Source organism: Rhamphochromis longiceps, linkage group LG1, assembly GCF_057381845.1.
Source record: "Rhamphochromis longiceps isolate RC_006_pf linkage group LG1, R_longiceps_female_GT1.1, whole genome shotgun sequence".
NCBI lineage: Eukaryota > Metazoa > Chordata > Actinopteri > Cichliformes > Cichlidae > Rhamphochromis > Rhamphochromis longiceps.
The window spans coordinates 15,095,594-15,122,749 of NC_140557.1; the positions used below are offsets into that span (position 1 = coordinate 15,095,594).

The window sequence follows — 27,156 nt, forward strand, 5'->3', positions numbered from 1 at the left end:
TACCACTTGCAAGTTGCAAATACGTGTGTGTGTGTGTGTGTGTGTGTGTGTGTGTGTGTGTGTGTGTGTGTGTGTGTGTGTGTGTGTGTGTGTGTGTGTGTCTTTTTACGACATCTCAATGTAGACGATGCAAGTGTGTGTCATAATTATTTTTGTAAATTGTATATTAATCCGTTTGATTGCTGTAAACACAAAACTGCTGAAGTGATACTCATGCGCTGTCTAATATCACACAGCTGAGGCATGGTACCCCTCCCAGGCAGGTGAAATTGGTGCAATCTCCCTCTGGCTGAATGTTCATGCACTTTGACTCCAACAGTTTCAAGAGATGCCTGCTGATCCTGTGATCATGTTTTTGGCTTTCTTGGAGATTTTTCTTTTTACACAAAGAATTACTGTATCTTAAATTGTCTGCCAGGTTCTAATTATTTGCACCTAACCCTTTTATTCCAGTGTGGCGAACTTAAAAGTGTGATAAATACTTTTTTTTCATTTTAGAATAAGAACATCTCCTAATAGTTCTGCCTTCAGTCTGATGTGTAGTTTGGTAGATGCAATTTGTATACAAATCTGTCTATAATTTATTGATTAATCCTGGTAACATCATACAATGTCCTTAGCAGAGGAAATAAACAGCACAACTAAAATCCAGTTCCTATATTTCCACTGGCTGGACATATTTGATTGGTTAGATATTTAGCCGAGCCTTCACTCTGGACTTCCCCATCATGTCTTGAGGTTTGCACACTATTCAAACAGAAGTGTGTGCTCCTGTATGGCTCCTGAATCATCTTAGAAAACACTGAAGAGGCAAGATTATGTGAGAATTTCTTAAATATTATTACAGCCAAATAAAAGGATCATTTTTCTAGATCAGTTTTCATACCATTGGGCACAATGCATGCTGCTCATTAAATAGATTTTTTTTAAAAAGAAAAGGAAAAAGAAGCATTGGTTGCAAAATTCATGAAGTTGAGTGGTGGCGTGTGCACACACTCACATTTGTCTTTGTGCAATACGCAAAACTGTGTCACACGTCTCATGCACCACTGCATCCATTTACTGGTGGAACATCTCCAGTGTGCAGATCTAGAACACGGCAATTGAGAACGATCAAAACATACTCGTAAGGCCTGACCTCACACAGAAATGAGCATAAAGCACACACTCGCATTTACTGGTGCATGGATATTTTCACAAATGCTCCCTATATGAGGATGCACTGTAGTTGTTATGATAAGCAATCAATGTAAATTTACTGTTTTGTGTCACACAAACACATTTTTTCCTTTACGCATATGCACAATGCAGTGTTATGTGCTGTCAAGCAAGTGTCAAGCACAATGTTATTAAAACTTGAGTGCATCTGTGAAATAGTATTAAGTGCACAAGTTATAATGTGATTGTTTTAATATGCAAGTAATAAGTAAGTAAGTATGAGTTAAATTTTCCTTGTAATTTGTTTTGAGATCTTCTAACAGCACCATGAAGGTCAAAAGTCATCCTTAAACCGTTAAGTCTGTCCCTACAGGGAACAGGGTATATAATCTCCCATGTGTGAAAAGCCCTGCTGTTTGTTTGCTCATTTTACTGACAAATGGCTGTAGCTCCAGCCTTCAGTAGTCTGCCTTTGCTGTCCCCAACTTCAAAGAGATCTGTGGTAATATGATTGCAGCTGTACATATTTCATAAGCCTCTAACTGCTGATGAAATACTGAGTAGTAGTGTAAGTTGCATCTGAAAGATTATTTGCTATCCTTCTCGCTTTCCCTCCATGCCCTTTGATATCTATTTCTGGCTAAATATGAGCCTTCTCGTGTGTGCTGCCGATAGCATTTAACGTCCTGAGCCTGTGTGTAAATGTATATTTATAAGACACTGCATGTGTGTTAGGATCATCCACATACACGTCATGTTTAATAACAAGCTTTTCATGCTGATTAACACTGACTTTAGTGTTGAATACCAGCAGCACGAAATGTCAGTGTTTAGAGGTATTGCTCTGAGAGTAGGATATCACTTATCATTTACTTTGCACAGTCAGTGTTTTTATGTCATAGAGCTTTGCATAGATAAAAATATTGGTGTCAACATTTTATTTATGCATTTTTTGTTCTTTTTCTCCTCCAAAGCCTTTTCATCCAATGGTAAACCTGGTGTGCAGTGCTGATCTGAGGATGTTCCTGTGTGCACTATACGCTCCAGTCTGCACTGTGTACGGCCACGTTTCCATGCCATGCCGATCCCTTTGCCAGCGGGCCAAGGATGAGTGCCACAAACTCATGGAAATTTTTGGCGTAGCCTGGCCAGATGATATGGAGTGCAGCAGGTATGAATCTGCTATATTAAAAAAAAAAAAAAAAAAAAAAAAAAAAATTAATTTAGCTTTATTGTCATTTTAGACTTGCTGAGATGAGGTACATCTGACTGAAACTTATGCTTGATCTATAGTCCTGCATTAAGTCTACAGCATATAGGCTACAGGGTACAGGTTTAGAGCAATGTCATAACCTAGATAACTCTATGTAGTGATTTCTTACCTTGATGTAGATTATAATATTTTTCCTGAAACTGCTGTGTTGATGTAGCCGTAAGGTCATTGTGGAGGCTGTTGTCTTTATATAATTTCTTTTACTTTTTGGGGGGCAGGTTCCCAGATTGTGACGAGCCCTATCCTCGTCTAGAGGACCTGCTAACAGGCTCTGAACCCACTGACCAATCATCAATGACCGTCCAAAGAGATTATGGTTTCTGGTGCCCCAGAGAGCTCAAGGTCGACCCAGACCTGGGTTACACTTTTATGGGCAGGAAGGACTGTTCTGCCCCATGCCCCTCAATGTTCTTCAACCAGCAGGAGCTCACCTTCATCCGATACTTCATTGGAGTTGTTTCCATTGTTTGTCTGTCTGCAACACTCTTCACCTTCCTGACATTCCTGATTGATGTTACAAGGTTTGAAAAGCTGAATGTAACTTCTTTGAAAGTATTAGTATCGTTGCAGTGGAGAAAGACACAAAGTCATTTTCTTTTATCTTCCTCGATAGGTTTCGGTACCCTGAGCGACCAATCATCTTCTATGCTGTGTGTTACGTCATGGTGTCGCTGGTGTTTTTCCTGGGTTTCCTGCTGGAAGGCAGGGTCGCGTGCAACCCTGTCAGCCCTTCCCAGTTCAGAGCATCCACCATAACACAGGGCTCACACAACAAGGTTTTTGCTCATTTTTATGGAATCTGGGGGAGAAAACTGCCTGATTTAAAATTGTCAGCACATTAGTGATGATTTACTGGGCTAAAAACTTCTAAACTAGATTTTAAATTATTTATTTTGTGGTTGAATGATGAGGTTGACGGATGTTTATTTAGCAATTAATAAAAATAACTATGCTACACTTTAAAAATGCTGTCTTATTAACTTCATTACTTTATCTTTATTACACAGTGCAATTATCTATTTACTGACTTAGAGCGCACACGTGTCATGAATTTACTTTTTACTACTCTATAGTTGCAGATTTACAGTTTTGATGACCTTTCCCAAATGATTAATTGATCAGAGGTTTTTCCTCCTGTGTTTCTCTCTCAGGCATGCACCCTGTTCTTCATGGTTTTGTATTTTTTCACTATGGCCGGCAGTGTGTGGTGGGTCATACTGACAATCACTTGGTTCTTGGCTGCTGTGCCTAAATGGGGCAGCGAGGCCATTGAGAAGAAAGCCCTCCTCTTCCATGCGATTGCCTGGGGCCTCCCAGGGGCCCTGACCGTCACCCTGTTGGCCCTGAATAAAATCGAGGGAGATGGGATCAGTGGAGTGTGTTTCATAGGGCTGTATGACATAGACGCCCTGAGGTGGTTTGTTCTGGCACCGCTCTGTGTCAATGTGGCGGTGAGTACAGTTCAGGAGATAAATGAGTGAGTGGGTGGATGAAAGAAGTGGTGAGTAGGATGGATGTGGTGTGAACCGATTAATGACTGCATGAAATAATACAAGTGTGGACATTGGGAGAGATGGATTGGTTAGTAATGATGGGTGGGTCATTAAATGTCTTTTAGACCTGTCTGTCAGTCACCCAACCTTTTAAAAGAGTTTTTTAAAGGTTCACTGAGCCTTAACTTCTTGTCTGTCTTCTGTCAGGTTGGCGTCTCCCTGCTTTTAGTGGGCATTGTCGCTCTGAACAGGGTGCGCATGGAAATTCCTCTGGAGAAGGAGAACCAGACCAAACTAGTCAAGTTCATGATCCGGATGGGAGTGTTCTCTGTGCTGTATCTGGCTCCCTTGTTCACTGTGATTGGCTGCTACATATACGAGCACACATACCGGAAGATCTGGGAGAAAACATGGATGGAGAACAACTGCAGGCGTTATCACATCCCATGCCCATACAAGGTAAAAGGATGAAAATAAGAAAGTGCACGATGTGATGGTGTTAACCTCACTAGACAAACTATGTTTCATTTCTTACTAGATGATGTAATAATATAGTGAAACTTTAGAGAAGACACTATCTGTGCTTGTTAAGACGGTGCATGTGTAAATCATTTTTACAGCTGCCAGCTGTTGTGCTGCAACTTTATACTTGGATAGCCTGTCTTAAGAAAAAAAAGTGTCAGAGTAGCTAATCAAATCTGGTAGTCTACAGTCTGAAAGCACATGCTGCCTGTTTTCTCAGCTGCAAACAAATATCAGAGCTCTGTCACTCACAGTTTGTCTGTGCTGTCATACTGCAAAAGTTGAATGGTGAAAATCCGCAGGTGCTCTGTTTTGAGGAATCTGTGTTTTTCTTTCCTTATTGGGGAGGGAGCTTGTCTGTGTCTCAGGAAAGAAAAGTGTAAGACTACTAAACATATCATAAATAATGAGTGAACAAGATACTTCTCCAGTGGAAGGAGTTAACATCAATATAGCTTCCATTCATGCACTCCTCAAATGGTCAGGATTCCCAAGTTGTGAAGTCATCGCACCAACTTAATTGTGTTCGTGTGCTTTTTTTAAGTCAGACTGAGGGGACAACATGGACCGGGAAAAGGCAAAGTACTGCAAAACAAACAATAAAGTGTTCATAGCTGATTTTGATATATAGTTACTAGGGGTGCAACGATACACAAAATTCACGGTTCGGCTCGGTTCGATACTTTGGTGTCACGGTTCGATATTTTTTCGATACAAAAAAAATGTTCATGCATTTTTAATTTGTCATTTATTAAAATTATAAATATATATTTTAACTCAAAAGTACAGTTTTTAAATTTAACCCTAACCCTAACCCTTGTGCGCGTTTTTTATTTTGACAGCGAATGCGCACCTGCGGACCACTTATGTGCAGCCCTGGTTATTTAGCTCGTCATATTGCAGCCACAGAAATTATTTTGTCCATGAAACCATAAAGCTGCACTTTCTTTTTGCCTTATAGTCTGATTTGTCATAACTTCTCCGTTTTGTGGTAAGCTTTTATTTGGCTGTCACTTCTTCACCCTGACCTGTCTTATTTGGCTCAGCAGAACTGAAATGCTTTTACACGCGCACTCACATAAGCTCAGCGATTCTCTGCGCGATCAACCTCTCACATGTTTAAGCTTGCTGCGGGAGATTTCACTTGTCATGTTTGCATAGTAAGCTAACGATTAATAAGACGATGTCAGAGGAATTGGTGCACAAATTATCATCACTCACAGATCAGTGCTGTCGCTCTCTATACACAGTTCGCACGATTGCAAAGTGAAAGCAAAAAAACAAGCGCAAATTCAAACGCGACTTCAATATGTCACATATTGACAGTGGCTCACCGATGCCAATGACATAATTACCCAGCTACATTTCTGGAAGAATGCAAAAGCATTGACATATATTTTTCCTACAATAGCCCGACGGGCAGGGAAGAGATAGATTTTGGTAGCCCGACTGAAAAAATCGCTAGCTCCGGGACGTCGGGCTAGCGATATTGCAAGCCCTGTATCTGATTGAGGAATCACTCATCTTTGGAAAAGAGAGTTTATTACAGAGAAATGGCTCTTTCCAAAATAAAAGCTATACTATCCGCTTCTTCTGGGCTATATTCTCAGCAGCATAAGGAGAATCATGTGCTAACAGCTGTCTAAATGACTCGGCTAAAGTTAGTAGCATGCTTGTTGTTTTTGTCTTTGCACTAGGATGATGTCGGCGTAAATGTGCAGTCATATTCGTTGTGTTCCCACTAGTGCTTTCAGGTTAATCTCGTTGAAATGACCTTAACGCCACAACACGGCAAATCTCCGTTAACGAGCTACCGCCGATCGCCCCGTGCATGGGGCTAGACGGCCAACACGTTAACGAGCTAACTGCGCTAACACACTAGTTCACACCAATGTAATTGAGCATTGCATGGCACATCCAACATACTGTTTTACTTTAGTCCATGACTCGCTTACCTTCAGGGTCATACGTCACATGAAAACCAAAATAATTCCAAACGCCAGATCTGAATGAGGGTCAATTTGCCTGTTGCAAGGAGAGCTTAACTTCTGTCTCGCTAGCTTGCCCTGTGCTCTTCCTTCTGACGATGCTGTCTGTGTGGAGCGCTCAGTGGATCTGCGCTCGACAGTGCAGCCTAGGCGGAGTAGTCGAACACAGATTCACTGAGCGCTCCACACAGACAGCATCGTCAGAAGGAAAATTGATAAAATAAATTACAAATGTTGTATTGTTCGATACATATGCGTACCGAACCGAAAGCACTGTATCGAACGGTTCAATATCGATACGAATATCGTTGCACCCCTAATAGTTACTTAACCTGTCTGACAAAGATTATCTCTAGAATTATCATTTTTTTAACTAGTTGGTGTATTTGAAGAGCACCTATGCATTGTCTCACAACCTGGCTCACAGGTAGTAACTAGTAAAGGATCATTTTTTTATGGAACATAATTAAAAAGAACATGTTTGTCAGCTAGTCAGTAGTGGGTGTGTGGCAGAGTCTATTTTCAGCAAGTTATTTACTTTTATCTGCCGGATTTTAAGAAAATGCAACTCACTTAGCCAAAAAAAAAAGGAAAATCATGTCTGTTTTCTCGGTCTGAAACTCAGTTTTTCCGATTATCTGACCTCACATGAATACACAATTACTCAAGAATGGAGCTCAACGGTTTTTTTTTGTTTTTTACCTTTTTTACAAGTTAAGTCTTGCCATGTTCTGTAGGCCAGAAATGTATGAAAACACGAGGGAAAAACAAAGTCTCATTTAAAAAAAAAAAAAAAAAAAAAGTCCAATCATATAATTTTTCTGGTTAGCCAACATTTTAGCTAGTTTATGTTAGCCACTCGGTTCTGAGAAATAAAAACAAAAATGTACAATTACTAGTTTAACGTGAAGATGATTTTTAATTGGTATCTGGAATTTAACCAGGTTTTATTCAGATGAGCTCTTACCTTTGTTGTAGCCGGTGACGTCAGAATTGATTACAGTAGTGGGAAGACATTTAGGAACTACAACAAGAACTCCCATGCTTACTTTATGAAAGAAAGCATTGTGGTGAAGTGGTTAGCACTTTCTCTGCACATGTCCTGATTGGCTGGTGCCTTTCACTGTACAGTTGGCATGTTCTCCCTGCATGGGCTTCTTCCCACATTCCAAAGAGACACACGTCACATTAACTGGTGATCCTAAACTGGCCGTAGGTGTGGATGTGAGACCCTGTGGTCACCTGTCTCTCTGTGTTAGCGACCTGTCCAAAATGTACCCTGCCTCTTCTCCGATGACTGCTGGGATAGGCTCCAGCCCCCCGCGTCCCTAAGTTAAGCCGTTAGATGGATGGATAGATGGATTATTTCATGATCAAAGGCCCAATCTCAATTCTCCCCTTCCATTTTTCACTGCAGCTTAGGGCAAGGTGGTCCTCCACGCTTTGTTTGGGGGGCTAGATGACCACTATCCTTCAATTTCCCAAAGAAATGGGATACCTAAGGGCCAAGGGTGGGAGCTGGGATTTGGCCAAAGATGCTGAGTGCTTGGTTGAGAGTGGGTAAGAGCTGGCACTTAGTTGTGTGTGCGGCTGAGTGAGTAGGTATTTGTGAGGGAGGGGAGCAGAGTGTGGCATGCATCATTAGCTCAGCTAATATAGCTCTCAAGACCAATTCCACAAAAAAAAAAACCAACCTCTCCCATCTTTGTTTTGCTCCGTTTCCTTTTCTCTTTGTATTTCAGTTAATTTTCTCATGCATCTTTCAGCCCCTCTGCTCCCTGGGCTGCTTAGTCACGGTCTGCTGCCAGTCCTCCATAAGGGCTTTATCCTGTTTATGAAGATGGGTGGGAATGCAGTGATTCATATAGTCCAGTGCTAAATTATTAACCAGATAATTGTGCACAGTGCAGACGCTAACATACTCCATCCCTACCTGTGTGTCAGTCAGTTGGATGTGTGCACACACACACATACACCTTTACTTCATAAGGCTTTGTCATTGTTTCCATCACATGTCAAATTGTGTGAGTGTGTCTGTGTGTTTGTGAAGATCATGAAGATCCCCTTTACGTCCTATTACAGCTCTGGAATTTCAATATTGCTGTGTGTTATGTGATCTTTGCCCGGGGGTTTTCTGTGTGTTCTGGGAGAGGGCGCAGTTGCTTGTTCTTGGATAATTGAAGATTCTTTTGTGGTGTCAAAGTTCATTTGAGTTTCTTTCTTTGTGTGTGTTCACGGGTGATAATTTACTGAAGACCCAGGGCTTCTCGTTTTATCTGATGATCTAAATAAGACACATTTCATCTCAGCATGGGTGACAGAGACTTAAGCTAATTAATAAATGGAAATTCTTCTGGGCCCGGGTTTCAAAAACAATAAATCTCTTATCTCACTAAAAGGCTCAGCTGCTCATGGATTTTACCCTCACTGTAGTGAGGGTCAATTGCTTTAATAGCATCTTTAGGAAGATTTTTATCTTAATTTAAAAAGAAAATTTAAAGAATTTGATATCTTAAAGACCACCTAAAGTACAATATAATGGTTTTCCACAAAAACCTTTTAACACAGTACTCAGTGTGTTTGATGGTTTCCCATAGTGAAATTTTATCGGACAGATGAAACCATGATTTGGGATTGAACGACACAGCGTTCTGTTTGTTGTATTTCTTAAAAATCTGGGATTTATATTCAATAAAAAGAGGACCAAGAACCAAATCTCTGCCCTCTGCTGGGAGATCCATCAAACAGCTCGGTTTGTCTAGATTATGTTTGAGGATTTTAGTTTGTTAAATGTTGGTGGATCCAAAGCTTTTAGCATATCTTTCATGTTTAGTTGTCGAGGAAATATTCTACTGCACAATTAGTCTGCCTACATTATAATCGAAGCCTTTGTTCTCTTCCTCTCTCTCCTCTGCTTCACTTTACTCTGTGTTTTTAAAAACTCCATGCTGTGCTGATTAGATGATTGCATCATTAACGTGTGCATTTTATTTTATTTTCAGGTTGAGGAGACCAGCAGACCGGCCATGGTTTTGTTCCTAATTAAATATCTGATGATGCTCGTGGTGGGGATCCCCTCTGTTTTCTGGGTGGGCAGCAAGAAGACCTGTTTTGAGTGGGCCAGTTTCCTACATGGACGCAGGCGCAAAGAGTAAGAAGAGACTGTGTGTCTTTTAATGTTCGAGAGAACTAAATTGAGTTTATCACAACTAATTATGCACTTAGAAGTATCTTGTACTTTGTTTCACATGCAATTTTCCTTCCCTCTCAGTTGTTCAGGGGTTTAGTATCTCTACTGTATTTCCTTTTGTGGTGACACGTTGCTATACAACAGCACATTAATCATTAATCTTCCCTATCCTGTCCTTATCAACTGTTTTCTTGTCTCTTTCCCGTATTTCTTCTTGAATCCTAAATGTCTTCCTACTCCTTCCCCCCCAATCTGTCTCTTGGTTCCAATTTTATCTGCGACTTGTCCCCTGTCTGTAAAAACGTCACACCTCTGACCTCCTTCACCTTTTTCTTTCTGCAGCAGTGGGGTGAATGAGTCTCGCCAGGTGCTGCAAGAGCAGCCGGACTTTGCTCAGTCTCTGCTGCGTGAGCCCAACACCCCCATCGTTAGGAAGTCCAGAGGGACATCCACTCAGGTAGGACTGCAAAGACAACAGCAAAAAGAAAAGCAGGATGGAATTATTTATAAGTGCCGTGGGAGTAAAGTCCAAACATGAATGTCCACAGGTTACGGCTCTGAGCTCTTTTGAAACTGATGAAAGGAAGAGAAGACTGAAATGAAAGATCGTATCTTGTATGCCTGTTTTTTTTTTGTCAGCATCTAGAAGCTTTGATAAAGGTTTAATCAGACTGGTGTTTTCATGTACATATTTCTTCATTGATAATATTTAGCCGCATCATCAATGAAGCTTTTCAACCCCTGTGAACCTGGCTAGGTGTCTATCATAATAATAAAAGTAATAACCTGAGGCATAATCTTGTCATTAGATTTGAGTCAAGATCCAAAAGATATGAATGTCTTATGCTGGAGTAATGTACACAGAGCCTTGAGCAAGATGTAGCCTTTTGGATTTGAATATTTACACGTTGTGCAAAGGTGTCGGGTGTTAAATTAAATCTTTAATCTCAGCGGTTTCAGCGCTACATGTGTTTGATCTCTCCTCCTGTAGGGCACTTCCACACACGCCTCCTCCACCCACTTAGCTGTTCTAGACGACCTTGATGAACCAGTTAGAACTCACCACGGGCACCCCTCCTCCACCAGGAGTAAGGCCAGCAGCGTCCACAGCAAGGCCAGCTACCACAGCAGCCTGCGGCGCACTCGAGATGACAGGTAGACCAGGAAATCCACGATGCTCTCGCTTCCTCTCAGACGATGTGAATCAGTCGAAGCTCAGCTTTTCTTTCATTGCTTCTCCCCCATTAGGAGCGATACCGTGGTTTACCGAGGTACAGAGGACCGCAGTTTCCATGGCAGCAATCCACGTCTCGACCATCCGCTCTCCACTCACAGCAGCCTCCATCAGATAGACAGCCACTCGAGGCACAGCAGCCAGCGAGACGTGTCTGTGGCCCCACCTACCCTCATCACACATGGAACGACGGCGAGTGACGGCCGAGCGGCTGAGAACGAAGGCACCAACGCCTGAGACACTGGATCAGTGAAAGGATGGAGACGTGAAGCAGATACACAGCAGTCTGTTTGTTTTCTTTTTTGAGGATGGGGAATGTGTCTCTGAGTGCTGTGTTGGTAATCTGTGGTTGTTTGTGAGCAGTAACCATGACTCCTCTAAATTTTGATGGAGTTTGGCTGTAAGGTGGACCAGTTTGCTCACTGAATTATTTTGAGTTTACACCTGGTCTGCTTGATTCAACAGGCTGAGCCAACAGGAATAAATCCCCGTCCTCTTTTGGTGACACTCGAGACATTATTCAGGGAAAGCTAGCAATGGAAACAAACAGACACTGACAAAGGTGTCTCTCAGTCTGGTTGATAGTGGCATCATCCATATATTGGTGATCATCTTTCAGGACCTATATGAATATAATGTTAAATACCCGAACACTGCCGACTCCACTGCTCTGGATTGCAGCTCTTAATGAGTGATGTTTGTCTTTGCGTGGCTTCAGAAAATGGAAAAAAAAAATGGGCCTAATGTGAAATTATGGACCTCTCTGTGGTTTGAGTTATTTTTATACTGTGAAGTTTGTCTTCTGCTGCTGGAAGCTTCATTGTGTGTGTGTGTGTGTGTGTGTGTGTGTGTGTGTGTGTGTGTGTGTGTGTGTGTGTGTGTGTGTGTGTGTGTGTGTGTGTGTGTGTGTGTGTATATGTGTGCGTGCGTGCGTGCGTGTGAGAAAGTGGGAAATGGAGACATGACTAGTGATGTGTTTTTAAATTTTAATTCTCCCCTGGAGCTTGAAGGAGGGAGCTGAAAGACGAAACGTTTTCCACCCATGAATGTAAAAGGGTTGTTTCAGAGAGTGATAAAGTATGGCCATGGCTGTAATGGATGATCTGTGCTCTTATTTACATGCACAGATATTTATTTCAAGTCAGCCAAAAAAGTATTTTAGTACTGACATATACAATATAAAAGATGGACATAGCTACCATGTAATCACCCTCTAGTTTGTGAAGTCCCACCTTGAAGCTTCGATGAGCCATCTTGCTGTTGAAACTGGATGTGATGGAAGAAAGCCGGTTTGACTGTGAAACTACACTCATTGGCTAACATCCTGTCAATCACAAGTTATCATTATTATTATTATATCACAAGTTATTTTTATTCAGCGTTATCTCAAATAAGTGGCTGAAACAATAAACCCAGCAGGAAAGTGTTTCCAGAGGTCAGCTCAGAAAGCCCCAAGTTTTTTTTTGGCCACCACAGCTATCGCCCCCTGGTGACCGTAAAACAGATTGCAGGTTTAAGGCATTCACAACTGGAAGCCACGTCCATCTTTTATACTGTCTTCTGAACTGTCTGCACTGAGACTTGAACCTGGCAAAGAAGCGATAAGGCAACTTTTTAAACAAGCGAGATAATAATTTACAAAACAAATGCATGCTCAGTGTTTTATAAGAATAAACGAAATAGCAGGTAAAAATCTAAAATATGCCTCCTGTGGCTTTACAATCCGATTAACATACAACCCCGTGTTTTTTACCCTCTGAAAAAGAAAGCTGATTGACGTTAGGTAAGAACAAAATCTGTGCATTCAAACCCCATGACTGCACAGATAGGACTGTAATTTTAAATGGAAACAGATAGCATGGGTTTCCTTTAGGAAGGAAGTGGATTTTTTTTTTAAATGCAATAATCACCAATGTACTATATAAACACCAAAACTGCTCCTGTACATGCTCTGTGATCATCTGTAGTCCTGTTCCTCAGGCTCAAACTTGCCCAAAGAGGTGCAGACAACTGACAGTCCAACATTAGAAAAAGAAATGTTCAGTCATTGTGCTTCTTGTTCTCTGACATTTATTTTCTACTCTGAGCAAAAAGAAATGAATATTGTTTCATGTTCATGCAGCTCCGTTTGGTCCCTAATCCTAGAAACCTGATTAACCTACCTCACCTGGACCCTCAGCTTTCTCTGTAACTGTACATTCATGTTACTGGGTGCTGTTTTTGGAAAGGAAGATACTGATCCTAAACCTAACATGATCAGTTCTGATAAAAAATAACATGTGGTGCTTATTTGTGAAGAATCTAATCTCTCCTCGCAGTAGAATATCTGTAACTGTCTGTCTATCCCACAGTCTACCTCTTCAGTTGAAGCCAGGCTTATCCTCTGCCTTTTGCCGTTGCCTCGCTCCTCTCATCTCTGTCTTGTTTTAAATTTCTCATGAGCAGCTATGTGCTGTCAGCTTGTCTGCCTGCATATTTCTTGTACATAGATTTTTTTTTTTTATAAATTCTGTACTGTGTGATGACTAATCTGCCTCACATCTGCCTCCTCCTGTAAATGTGCCCACGCTAATCTTTTTTTGGACCTACAGCAACTGTCTGTACTCTTACAAGTCGTGACTGCTTACAAACATCAACCGTTGTGCTTTTTACCTCCAAATTAGACGTTGCAGTGAGAGACGCTGTCGTAAATATGTCATAAACTCAACATAAGGAGAGACGATCTCGCTCAGCTGTTTGACGTCTTTTTCTTGTTCACTTACGTTAACATTAATCCCCCCACAGTGAGACACGAGGAAGATTTCTGTCATCCAGTGATACAGCTTCAAAGTGAACTACATTAGCTTGAAAACACAATGGATTTTTAATGATGCTTAAAAAAAATGTGTACCGGTAAGAATTTTGTGAATTTTGAAACTTGAGCTGTCTTTGCCTTTTAATTTATTTGCAGTTTGGAACTGTAACGATGTCTTATACATGCAGTCTAATAAACTTTTTTTAAACAGACTTCACTTGTAGTTACTCTTAATAGTAGACTTGCATATACATTGTTGTTAACCAAGCGTACTAAAAGAATAATCCACCGGAATAAACTTCATTTTACAGACAAAAAGTAAGGAGGAAGTATTACAGAAAATATGGTGAATACTTTTATGTATAAACTGTGTTGAACATGGTCCACTGTGCATGTAGTGTTCATTAATGGGAACTAATTCTAATCTGTTAGGCCTCATTTCTAACCCCATGCTCTCATTCTTAAACTCCATTAGAGTAGCTTTTCATGATGATATCTGCTCTCGGTGACATCCTTCAGAGCTAAGAGTAGAAAGGCTTTTGGCTCTCAGGTACCTCATTATCTCAATGGCTTTTCCAGCTTTAACACAAGCATGTACCATTTGAAAAGTGTATATGACAGAAAATGAGGAACATCATAACAGATCCCCGTCATGTTTATTTACCCAAACAAAGAATTTAGTTTGTAAGAACCTGGTTCTGCTCATTTCATACCCTCAACCGGAATATCTGCAGAGTTGCGAAATTAAAGTGTCAACATAAATGTATACTTTCCTAAAAAATAAAAACCCTGGTCAAGACCAGATTCCTGATCGTTCTCGTTTCCGGCGGACGATGGCGGCCACATCTTGTTTGAGCGTAGAGACGTTCTGTTCCAGCTGCTCCGAGAAGTCTCTCAGCAAATGACTCTGCTCATCCACAAACAGTCTGAGCCCCAGCAGGTCTGACTCCTCCTGGAAAGCACGCACATTAACATCCTGCATGATGTGCAAACAGGAGTGTTATATCCATGGGCAGGATTCAATCTGTTCAAGTGCAATTTATCAGACGTTTTGGTAAATTGCTATGACATCAGCTCCAGTTCTCGGAACCATATTCCTAATGTTTAAAGTCAATAATTCTTTTGGCCAGACCTTAAACAGTTTTCACAACAATAACACTTGCAGATCCTTCACAGTGCTTCAGTTATCATGCATCTATTGGAGGCATAAGCCAAATAACTACAGCACAGATGTAATTTTCTAAACGCAGCAGCTCAAAATTGTTCACTCTTGGAGCTAATAATGTGATGAAACAGGTCAATATTTCATTCTGTGCTGATTCACTATATTAAGGATTTTAAGCATGTCCACATTGTAGTAACACTAACTCATGCTAAGACAGAAGATAACACGTGAATACGTACGCTGGGCCTGTGTCTGCGCAGGCGCTGCAGCTGACCTCTTACTGAAGTCATGCTGTGATAGAAAACCTTCAGAGCGCGGGCAAACTCTGCATCACAGCTGGGACGCACCGAGCGACTACGCGCACCCTCGCCACCTAAAACCAGAAGAGAGAAATGTGTGTGTGTGTGTGTTTCTGAAAGAGCAAGTCAAAAGCTTCCAAAGTCATATGTGTGGTAGTTTTTTCAGTTCTTTGGAATAGAAACCACAAACTCGTGTATGTTTTTGTTACCATTCCTGGCTGTGTTGAGTTGTTCCCTCAGATTGTGATTCTCTTTCCTCAGTGATTCATTAACACTCTTTAGTTCATCTAAGTCCTGCTGAAGAGCTCTTACTGAACAACTGAGGTCTGAGGGGTCTACAGGCTGTGATAAAACACACTCACACTGAATAAATAAGACAATAAATAACTCATGTCAACGTAAACAATTACTCCTAAACGTCTAACTCACTGTGTTTTCTGTTGGACTCGACTCATCAATGATGAAGATGCCATCTGCAGTCATCCGCACACCTTCCAGTGAAGACTTCAACTGAGTGCAGCCCTCTAGGATAGAAAACAAGCACTGAAAGAAACTTTCTATTTCAGCTGTGGCTTTTCTTAAACCTGCATGAGAAATTTAATAATGTGATGTATAATGTACACACGATGAAATTAAAATCCAGTTTAAATGTTTAAATCCCACGCGGTTCATTAAAAAAAAATTAAGCATGTCTTGTTGTTATAATAGCTATCACCGAGTTCACTTACTTCAGGCATAAATAAAAAAAATGTCCATCCTCACCTTGAAGGCCCCAGAGCTCCAGCACCACAGCGCTGCTCTGCAGGAAGTCTAGCAGACGCTGGGAGGTGTGGAGGGAGGCAAAGTGGACTCTGTGATCCAGCAGAGGATTCACGTTGTGCCAAACAGCTGGAGTGTACAGAGGCTGGCTGCAGTCAAATAACCTGAAACTAACAGAGTAAGGAGATTAAGTAATGTCGGAGAGAAGAAAGCATTTCACAACTCTCTTCTTTTAGAAGACGACACGACTGGAGACTTCACGCTTGAGTCCACGGTACCTTTTCAAAAGCTAAAATTATTAACAGCTTCCTCTATGTGCCAGTAAATATATACCAGGTTTCCATCTCCAAGTTCAATAGGATTTAATGCAGTGTACTCTACACCGAGCCACATGTGCCTTACCCAATTTGAACACCTCGATTGCGGGCCTCTCTGATCCAGCGTAAGCCACAACACTGATCCAGGACCAGCTGGAAGTCTAGTCGTCTACCCAGTATCTCTGATGGGTCAATCAGGATGTCATCCTCACCCAGAGGGCTGGGAAGTGCGAACGTCTAGTTACTGATATACCTGTGCACTGAAGGTTTGTGTGTCTGTGCATGTGTGACATACAGTCCAGTTGAAGAGCAGGGGACCAGCTGTGTTTGTAGAATGCCTTCCTCTGTGCCCTCTGACCCCAACACCTGCAGACCGGGATCATCACCCACTGACTTTATTTAACTGTCATCTGAAAATACTTTTAGATGAAGATGCCAGTGTGTATGGAGTATATCAGTTTGTACCTCTAGCTGCTCTTCCAGAGGGATGCGGAAGGCCAACGATTGGAGCCAAAGGTGGGCAGTGCCCAGGAGAAGAGGCTCAATTGGATCCCAGAATGGGTCTTTATCTCTGGGTAATGTTACTGTTGACAGCCCGGCTACTTCCTAAAAACATAAAAGTCTTAATAATAGAGTTACTGGTCTGGAAAGGTTTATGCTTTAGGAAGTGCTGACCATCCTAACAATATGTGATGTCAATATAGCGAATATGCACATGTTTTATTTAGCTTAAACATCTGCAGAGATGTAAAGGTAAATACAAGCCAACAAACATCAACATTGTTCTTTCAGCTAACATACATTGTCTCCGCTCTGCTCTGCCAAATGCTGCTGGTAAACCTCTTCCATCAGAAACTTGCGGTTAATAAACTTGGCTTTGGACCACATCCAGACCTGCAGAGTGCATGCAAAGATTGTAATCTTTCAAAGTGACGCTGCAGTTTACACAAGTGACAAAACACCCCATACAGGGACAGACCAACCTGCTTGGTTCCCTTGGAGGTGACTCTGACAACGATGTCTTTCTCTAGATCGTGGCCTTTTGAATCTGACAGTGCCAGATTTTTAATCTCCAGCTTGAACTCCACATCCTGCAAACACAATGCAACACATGGCCAGAATCTGATGACGCACAGGAAACCAAAGATATTTGCTTTCTAGGAACACGTTAAATACAGAATTTTTCACCCTGAGGCCGTGCGTTACCTTGCTCAATTCCTGGCTCATCTGGTTGGCCTCAGCCACCATGGGCATCAATTTGATGTAATCAAAGAAGACAGCTAGCAGACTGGGGTCTGTCTGACTCGATCCAGCACTGGACTCACCTAAACACATGCAGATGAATAATATAATGAGTTCAGTGAGTTTCCTTCAAAAAATAAGAGCCCTTCATGTGGAGTTATTCACGCTCCCGCTCACCCAGGTGGATGCCCTCAGCTGCAGCCAGTTCAGACTGGAAGTAATCGTAATCATAGCGACTCCAGTCATCCCCGCATCTCTCTGATGGATAACCAATGAACAGGTAGGTGCAGTTGGAACCCAGAATGAGGCGATCCTGATAAAAATAGAAAATAAAAAAAATTATATATATATATATATATATATATATATATATATATATATATATATATATATATATATATATATATATGTATATATGGGTGCAACGATACACAAAATTCACGGTTCGGTTCGATATTTTTTCGATACAAAAAAAATTTTCATGCCTTTTTAATTTGTCATTTATTAAAATTATAAATATATATTTTAACTCAAAAGTACAGTTTTTAAATTTAATGTTGCTGAAACAAAAGTAATTAAAAAAATAAATATCTCTCAGGGCTCTCAAAATTTCAAAATCCCTGGTAGCCCATTGGGCAGGGACTCTTCAGTTTTTGGTAGCCCAAAATTAATGTAAGTAGCCCGAATTAAAAAAGAGAGCAATTTTTTGATTGATGTTTTGTTTCCTTTACAATATTATACATTAAAGTATAATATTGTAAAGGAAACAAAACATTAATCAAAAAATTGTTGAAAAACAAATTACAACATTGTATAAAAATTACAATCATCAACTCAAATACTTGGTTCTAATTGAACATAAATTTCTATGAACTTGTAAGAACGGTGTAGGGCATGAATCAGTCTGTGTCAGATCCTGAATTTGAAATTTCCGCTGAAGTCACAGGTAAGAGGCAAGTGGAACCAAGATCTAGGCCATTTGCTTTTTGAAGTTTGCAAAGACTGCTAAATTTTGCCAGTGGTAGTTCACTCTTTGCAACATAGTAGCTGTTCTAAACAGATTTTTCAGGTTTATTTTTAGTATGTTATTTGCAATTGGTGTTTGTTCTGGGAAAGATATTGCAGACTGAGCAATAATGCATTTCTCATGGGTTCTAATGGGGGCCTTTCTTAAAATGACTGGTCCCAGTAACAAAGGCGCTTGTCGACTCAGAAATCGAGAGAAAACCAACAACACACCCGGCAGAACATTATGTTATTTACACGGGTGCACATAAGTGGTCCGCATGTGCGCATTCGCTGTCAAAATAAAAGACGCGCACCAGATAAGAAGTTGCAACGCGCGTTTGCGTCCATATAAAAAGCACTGTTTTTGTCCGCTAGAGTGGAATTTTCACGGCACATTCCGCACCACATCTCTGTGCGTTCATCATTTGTTTGAAGCCAGCTCACCTCCTGCAACCACTTTTCCGAGAATACGCGCTTCTTTTGTGGTTCGGACTCCTTCTGACATTTGTTTGGAGGTGGAGGAACACCAAAGTAATTGCTTAAAGGAGCTTCTTCGACATCTTTAAGAGTTCTAAACAAATGTCTGTCCTCCTCCAGAAAATCTTATGTATGCAAACACGCGTTGCAACTTCATATCTTGTGCGCGGTTTTTTTTTGTTTGTTTTTTGACTGCGAATGCGCACCTGCGGACCACTTATGTGCAGCCCCGGTTATATAGCTCGTCATATTGCAGCCACAGAAATTCTTTTGTCCATGAAACCATAAAGCTGCACTTTCTTTTTGCCTTATAGTCTGATTTGTCATAACTTTTCCGTTTTGTGGTAAGCTTTTCTTTGGCTGTCACTTCTTCACCCTGACCTGTCTTATTTGGCTCAGCAGAACTAAAATATATATCCTGCTGCTTTTACACACACACACACACACACACACACACACACACACACACACACACACACACACACACACACACACACACACACACACACATATAACGGTCAGCGATTCTCTGCGCGATCAACCTCTCATATGTTTAAGCTTGCTGCGGGAGATTTCACTTGTCATGTTTGCATAGTAAGCTAACGATTGATAAGACGATGTCAGAGGAATTGGTGCACAAATTATCATCACTCACCAATCAGTGCTGTGCTCTCTATACACAGTTCACGTGATTGCAAAGTGAAAGCAAAAAACAAGCGCAAATTCAAACGCGACTTCAATATGTCACATATTGACAGTGGCTCACCGATGCCAATGACATAATTACCCAGCTACATTTCCGAAAGAATGCAAAAGCATTGACATATATTTTTCCTACAATAGCCCGACGGGCAGGGCAGAGATAGATTTTGGTAGCCCGACTGGAAAAATCGCTAGCCCCGGGACGTCGGGCTAGTGATTTTGCAAGCCCTGTATCTGATTGAGGAATCACTCATCTTTGGAAAAGAGAGTTTATTACAGAGAAATGGCTCTTTCCAAAATAAAAGCAATACTATACGCTTCTTCTGGGCTATATTCTCAGCAGCATATTGTAGCGGGTCAGGGCTGTTCGGGGTTCTGTTTGTACAGTTATGTTTTGTTTATGTTGCCATAGTGACGGGTGACGCCCTCTCGCTGCGACGGTGTGTCCTTCCGGGGTCAGAGGGCGCCCTGTGTGTTGTTGTTGTTGCTGCTGTGCGGTTGCCGCGCTGAGCAGTTAGCTAGCGGCAGTGTTCTTCTGCAGATGTCAATAAACGGCTGTGCTCCCTGGCTAGCTCACGGGAAGCAAGACCAAAGACACCTCCGTCTCCTCCTTGTCTGAGCTCACCACATTGGTGTCAGAAGTGGGATGATGGTGGCACCCCATGTTCTGACCCGAGTGACTTTTCCAGAAGGCACCTGGACATTTGCAGGACTTTGTGTGGGGTAATGGGGTCGTCGGGGACGACTGACCCCCGATTGTTCAGTCTGACGTCACTAGCCGTGTCTGGGTCTAAACTCAGCTGCAGGTCCATATATCAAACGATCACTATGGCATTACTGAGAGTTGAAAAACTGTCTAAAGTCTTTCATCTTTAATAAAATGATCAGCGTTCTGCTCTACCAGGTGTAACAATTGAGTTTAACATCCAGGCATCCATGAAAACGGAATTTATGACATTTAACGGAGTTAGAAGTTAGCAGGGAGTTAGCTCGCTAGCTTCTATCTAAATACAATATAGCATGTCCTGACTGCGGGGTTTTGGAAACAAATTAAAACGTACAGCTCTGCTATCACTTCCAGCATAAATGAAGACAGAAAACTAAACAGCAGTGACGTTTGTAGGGTTACTGAAGTTTGGCTAGCTGGTATATAATGATGTGCTACGTGACCGCTTGCGACACAGCTATGTTAGCATAATATAAACAAGCTAACTTTTTTTCCACTCGATAAAAGTTAACGTGAGTGTTCTCGGTGGTCAGGAACAAATGTAATCGCATGGCAGGATGCTGTAAAAGGACTAAACTTCAGCCAGGAGAACAACTGAGATAATCCATCCACAATACGAGGTTAGTCATTCATATACTGCTGCATGGGCTGGGCTGTAGTTACATCCTAAGGTTTTAAAAACTGAGCTTAAATAAATGATTAGTGGTAATAAAAGCCGAGGGAGGTCAACAGGGATCACTGACTGTTTTAGGAGCTTTTTGAGATCAAATAGAAGAAAATACATAACATTAAACATGTTAACAACACAAAAGTCATATTAAACGCAGACTACTTTAGACCCGGAAGTAGGATTCGTCGCGTCATCACTGAACAACCGGGTAGCTGTTCAGGGTTCTGTTTGTACAATTATGTTTTGTTTATGTTGCCATAGTGACGGGTGACGCCCTCTCGCTGCGACGGTGTGTCCTTCCGGGGTCAGAGGGCGCCCTGTGTGTTGTTGTTGTTGTTGCTGCTATGCGGTTGCCGCGCTGAGCAGTTAGCTAGCGGCAGTGTTCTTCTGCAGATGTCAATAAACGGCTGTGCTCCTTGGCTAGCTCACGGAAAGCAAGACCAAACGACACCTCCGTCTCCTCCTTGTCTGAGCTCGCCACATTGGTGTCAGAAGTGGGATGATGGTGGCACCCCATGTTTTCACCCGAGTGACTTTTCCCCCGCCGGTCGTGACCGGCCGGTGCGCCAAAAGAAGGCACCTGGACATTTGCAGGACTTTGTGTGGGGTAATGGGGTCGTCGGGGACGACTGACCCCTTAGGTGGGGGTTATGTAGCCAGTCAGGGCTGTTCGGGGTTCTGTTTGTACAGTTATGTTGCCATAGTGACGGGTGACGCCCTCTCGCTGCGACGGTGTGTCCTTCCGGGGTCAGAGGGCGCCCTGTGTGTTGTTGCTGTGCGGTTGCTGCGCTGAGCAGTTAGCTAGCGGCAGTGTTCTTCTGCAGATGTCAATAAACGGCTGTGCTCTCTGGCTAGCTCACGGGAAGCAAGACCAAACGACACCTCCGTCTCTTCCTTGTCTGAGCTCGCCACAATATTAAACATATCAGGTCCCCATAAGGAGAATCATGTGCTAACGGCTGTCTAAATGACTCGGGTAAAGTTTGTAGCATGCATGCTTGTTGTTTTTGTCTGCTTCCACTTGTCTTTGCACTAGGATGATGTCGGCGTAAATGTGCAGTCATATTCGTTGTGTTCCCACTAGAGCTGTCAGCGTTAATCTCGTTGAAATGACGTTAACGCCACAACACGGCAAATCTCCGTTAACGAGCTACCCCTGATCGCCCCCTGCGTGGGGCTGGACGGCTAACACGTTAATGAGCTAACTGCACTAACACACTAGTTCCCACCCATGTAATTGAGCATTGCGTGGCACATCCAACATACTGTTTTACTTTAGTCCATGATGCGCTTACCTTCAGGGTCATACGTCACATGAAAACCAAAATAATTCCAAACGCCAGATCTGAATAAGGGTGGGGGAGGTTCAATTTGCCATGTTGCAAGGAGAGCTTAACTTCTGTCTGCTAGCTTGCCCTGCGCTCTTCCTTCTGACTATGCTGTCTACGTTGAACGCTCAGTGGATCTGCGCTCGACAGTGCAGCCTAGGCGGAGTAGTCGAACGCAGATTCACTGAGCGCTCAACACAGACAGCATCGTCAGAAGGAAAGTTGATAAAATAAATTACAAATGTTGTATTGTTCGATACATATGCGTACCGAACCGAAAGCACTGTATCGAACGGTTCAATATCGATACGAGTATCGTTGCTCCCCTAATATATATATATATATATATATATATATATATATATATATATACATATACATATACCACATCATATAATTGAGGTTTGAGTCAAGACCCACCAGGTGCTGCAGCTCTGTTGCCTGGGAAACAGGATTGCCATTTACAATAACCTTTGTTCCTGTCGTCGGGGTCAGCGTTACCCTGCGCTGTTCATTCCTGAACACAGCATGACGTTCCTGGATCCTAACGCACATAAAAACAAAAAAGGGGACTGATCCGACTTCTTCCCAGCTCCGTATATTTTTAGTATTGGACTCTGCTGCAGTCTGTTTGCATTATTCACACATCAAGATAATCCTTACTTATGTTATTAATGGATCTCCTCTCATTTTATGGATACCCAGCCTTTAACAGCTTTTGATTGGCTGCCCCTCACAAACAATTTTATGTAAGACAGAAAACTGATGTAAAGAATATTTAGACCCCATCAGTGTATATGCATACAGACGAAAAGACAATTTTCTTATTCTTTGCAATGATGGCAAACTCACCCTAGACCCTTGATACAAATGGACCGTGGGGAGGAGTCACACAGTCCGATGTCCCATTCCCCTAAAGATAAAAAGATTAACATTTCACCAAACATGTTAAAATCTGCGGGACATGTTTGTTACATTAAGCTGTTTAAGCCATTTAACTATCTGGTATTGTCCACCTTTAGTAGCTTCTTCTATCAGGGAGAGAACCATACATCTCGTGGCACAGATACAGAGAGATTCAGATGGACTAACCCTCCTGGATGAAAAGCTTCACCACCCCTGACAGCTGAGCATCCTCGTTGATGTTCAGGATGTAGGGATGCATCTGCATCATCCTCCTCTCCTGCCAGTGAGGACGAGGGAAACAAGAAACATCCATTTAAAGACACTACATACAAAACCTCCATCAAATGCATTTGCAGCCTTTGCTTGTGTGTTTTGCATGTCTGCATCTACGTATGTATCTATGCATGCACCTGTGTGATGTTAGCATACTGTTGCTCCCAGTCTTTCAGGGCCTCCTGCACATGCTGCTCCCATAGAGTCTGAATGGCTCTGATCTGAAGCTCATTGTGGGTCAGCAGCTGACGGAGCTCCTCTGAACACACAAAGATACGAGACGACCTGTCAACAGCTCTGAATCCCATTCTGCTGCATTCAAACGCTGATTCTTACTGGTCTCGTCATTCGCCCTGCGTCCCTCCTGGCCCAGACGGCTCAGACGCTGCAACAGTCTGGCGTTCTCTGCCTTTAGTTCTTTAACGAGACGCTCGGTGGGGCTCTCGTTCACCACTGCACGGTTCTGGATACGCTTTGCCCTGAAGAAGTGGAAAAGGTGGAGGGACAAGAAGTTAGGTGTAGAACGACATAAAGGAGAGGCCAAAAAGAACTAAAGTATAAAACGTATATTAAATATGTTACTTATAGAGCAGAAGGGAAATATCCAGAAGACTTTACAGTGCTTATTGTACCTCTCAGCATAGCGTAGCGTGGAGAGAGACTCCTCATAGCAGATATCAGCAGGGCTCAATGTGGCAATCTCAAAAACAAATATATTCAATTTACTTTAAAAGCATCTTCCAATGACTCAACCTCGTATCAAATGAGTGTCCGATACCATAACAGTGCGACTGTTGCCTCCCAGTGCAGACTGCAGCAACTTTGTGAGGGCCGAGTCTCTGTAAGGAATATGGACAACCTTCTTCCCCACCGCAACATCAGCCAGGGAGCTGGAGGAGAGATGAGGGAAGAGTGTCAAAAATACTAAAGTAAATGCAAAGTAAATCAATTCAAACAGCAGGTCACCTGATGACATTGCCCAGGGTGGTGAGGCTCAGGTTGATGGCCGTGCCCTCTTTGAGCCTATCAGCTTCTGACCCCGATGAACGCTGACGCTCACTGCCAGCCAGGTCCACCAGGTTTATGTTGGACTGCTTCGTGATGCTCTCTTTAGAGAAGATCTGACAGGAATAATATAACTTACATAAATGTAGATTTATACAACATATGTTTGTTCTTGTATTAATTATGTTAACAAATTGGAAAAGTGTGCACAGAACCTCTTTACCTGTTTGAGCTGGAGGATAATGAGCATGTGCGATCGACTGCTGTTGGCGTTCATGTGGGTGGCGGCAGTGGTTCGAGTCCTCGTCCCCTGCTCCATCAACTGCTCCACCTGCAAACACATTTTTCTGAACAAAAATATATTTTTTGGTTTTTAGATTAAACAGCAGCATGTCCCTTTGTATGCTTCGACATCGCCCAGTGTGGTGGGGCTCAGACTGATGGCCGTATCGTCTTTAACTCTGTTAGTTTCTGACTCTGATGAATGCTGATGCTCACTGCCAGACGAGTCCAACAGATTCATGCTGGACTGCTTCGTGAGGCTCTCTTTGAAGAAGATCACAAAGCATTTAATTCCCTAAAAATTCTAATATTAACTGCACATGACTGCAACCTTAGCCTTTGGCTACTGCAGTTGATTGGTTTGGTTTGTATCCTTTTTCCATTCATCTCTCTACCTGAGCTGCAGTCTCGCAGGGGACTGTGCGGAGACCCTCCACATAGAAACCTCGTTGCTGCTCCTCTCTGACTCTGAGCCCGCCCGGAGTCCGAGACGCCCGAGACAGCAAGTCAACCACCTGGACAGAGAGGGGAGGAAAAGGAAGAGTCAGGAAACATAATAGCATCGTAGCATGTATCATATCCAGAGAAACAAATTTGCTCCAAACACCACCTGCTCATTATAGATTTCCAACATACTGAAAAAGACCTGCAGGGACATGAAGAAGAAACACATTTTAGATCATTTACACATTGAATCATTCACAGCATTCTGCATCGTCTTGTGCTTTTGCTTCACCTGACATTGTCTGTTCTCCTGGTTTTCTTTGATGGCTTGAAACAACCGGTCGCAGAGTTTAGGAATCAGGCCTTTGTTAGGCCCATAACCCATCATCGAGTAACTCTTCCCTGAGCCGGTCTGACCGTAGGCTAACAATGTGGCATTATAACCCTGCGCATGTAATTTTAGAACATTTGTTATTAAGAGTTGAGACGTGAGATAGAGAGTATCGGATAAAGACTGAGTGCTACCTGCAGCGCATTTTCCAATATTCCTTCTCCCAAATCTTGGAACACGCTGTCCTGGGAATGGATGATATCTCATGAGATGTAAATTAATTCTTATTAATCTTATAACTCACTTCATATCCATTCAGATTTATTCTGCCCAAACCATCTAGATTCTATCTTGCACAACACACTCCCAGCTCATTTATGACCTGACCTGGTCAGCGTATCTCCCTCCTGGCTCTTCAGGCACATAGATACCCCTGTGGTCTCTTGTGAAACCGCTGTGGGACCAATAGGCATAATCGAAACAGAAAGCCCGTCGGTTCTGGGAATCCCGTGGATCCTGGATGGTGATGGAGCTCGAAACCATGGATATGATACAGCGACTGCCCGCATCCCTCTCTCTCTGAGTGAAGGAAGAAAACGAAAGAAGATGAAATGATGGAGAGAGACTAAAAAGAGCTGGGAGAGCAAATAGTTTATAAAAGCATTTATTTTAGATTTCAAGGAAAATGTGAGGGTAAGTGCAAGGGAAGGTAGGAGACACAATAACACACAATTTGAATTTTGAATTTTATATTTACTGTTGTAAATGTTAAAAGAAGCAACAGGATTTATCAGGGTAAATAAAGTATGCAGTATATCAGTGTGGGTCACACCTTAAGAATACAAAATATGAGTATTTAAAAAGCAGACAGCAAAGGCTTACAAAAGAAAAATAAATAGTGGTTATTATAGAAAACATCAGCACACTGACCTTGTTGAACGGTCGGACTCTGACAGCCACTTTGACACAGTCCTTACTGTGCATGTCTGAGACTTTAGCCCTCATGGTGCAGCAGGCGAGTATCGGCACAGGACACGGGCAGACCGACTGATCAGCTCCCTCACTCAGAACAACACAATGCTGTGTCGAGTTACACGGTAACATGAGCGCAGTCGGGGCTGTGTGACAGGAACGCTGGTGTACACTTTAACCTATTTAACTGAAAACATGGATCGGTTTGCTAAAAGATGGAAGCAATTTTAAGAATGGAAATGAAAACAGAATGGCATTTAAACAGATCCTTGTCTAATGTTATTGATTACTAAAGCACTTCATACAGCTCTAAAAACATAACAGATGTGTAGAAAGTACTGCTACACATTTTATGATCTCCGACTATTCACTAAAGTAATGATCATGAGAGTTGTTATGGGTAGAAATATGCTTTTCTTTCTTTCTTTTTTTTACCCTCTCCTAGCCTCTCTCAGCAAGATGGACCAGAAGAGAAAAGGCTGGTTTCACTTTCACCTCATCTACACTATAAATTATAAAAGAGACACAAAAGCCCTGGGGGAGTACACACAACACACTTACACATGCTTTTATACCAACATCTAAGCCTTCTGTGAG

At 42.2% G+C, this 27,156-nt stretch overlaps 2 protein-coding genes across 2 annotated transcripts in view; one reads left to right on the forward strand and one right to left on the reverse strand.

Annotated features, from left to right (window-relative positions):
* Nucleotides 1-13,846, forward strand: part of LOC146678460 (frizzled-3-like) — a 33,529-nt gene extending 19,683 nt beyond the window's left edge. The window contains exons 3-11 of the mRNA XM_085396167.1: nt 2,133-2,329; nt 2,650-2,952; nt 3,045-3,207; nt 3,583-3,882; nt 4,132-4,383; nt 9,437-9,585; nt 9,967-10,081; nt 10,616-10,779; nt 10,873-13,846. Of these exons, the coding sequence (XP_085252293.1) occupies nt 2,133-2,329; nt 2,650-2,952; nt 3,045-3,207; nt 3,583-3,882; nt 4,132-4,383; nt 9,437-9,585; nt 9,967-10,081; nt 10,616-10,779; nt 10,873-11,095 (1,866 nt within the window). The 3' untranslated portion in view covers nt 11,096-13,846. The remainder of the gene's footprint in view (nt 1-2,132; nt 2,330-2,649; nt 2,953-3,044; nt 3,208-3,582; nt 3,883-4,131; nt 4,384-9,436; nt 9,586-9,966; nt 10,082-10,615; nt 10,780-10,872) is intronic.
* Nucleotides 13,847-14,036: 190 nt separating this feature from the next.
* Nucleotides 14,037-26,613, reverse strand: kif28 (kinesin family member 28). Its single transcript, XM_085396056.1, has 27 exons — nt 26,518-26,613; nt 25,975-26,166; nt 25,782-25,832; nt 25,549-25,701; nt 25,423-25,458; nt 25,208-25,327; nt 24,754-24,861; nt 24,492-24,646; nt 24,304-24,415; nt 24,158-24,225; nt 23,862-24,004; nt 23,663-23,784; nt 23,439-23,529; nt 23,199-23,259; nt 22,767-22,890; nt 17,612-17,747; nt 17,399-17,517; nt 17,176-17,283; nt 16,994-17,086; nt 16,658-16,798; nt 16,488-16,558; nt 16,278-16,412; nt 15,879-16,045; nt 15,546-15,640; nt 15,326-15,458; nt 15,057-15,190; nt 14,037-14,628 (listed from the first exon to the last, which is right to left on the reverse strand). Exons 1-27 carry the CDS (start codon nt 26,590-26,592, stop codon nt 14,446-14,448), a joined length of 3,126 nt encoding a protein of 1,041 aa, XP_085252182.1. The 5' UTR covers nt 26,593-26,613; the 3' UTR covers nt 14,037-14,445.
* Between the last annotated feature and the right edge of the window lie 543 nt (nt 26,614-27,156).

Excerpts from the sequence above, each read along its gene's own strand:
- kif28 (XM_085396056.1), bottom strand. The coding sequence starts at position 26,592 with ATGAGGGCTAAAGTCTCAGACATGCACAGTAAGGACTGTGTCAAAGTG. Across the intron at positions 16,559-16,657 it reads CTCTGGAAGAGCAGCTAGAG|GTGTTGGGGTCAGAGGGCAC; the intron begins GTACAAACTGAT and ends CCCGGTCTGCAG. Across the intron at positions 14,629-15,056 it reads TGCGCAGACACAGGCCCAGC|GATGTTAATGTGCGTGCTTT; the intron begins GTACGTATTCAC and ends CACATCATGCAG.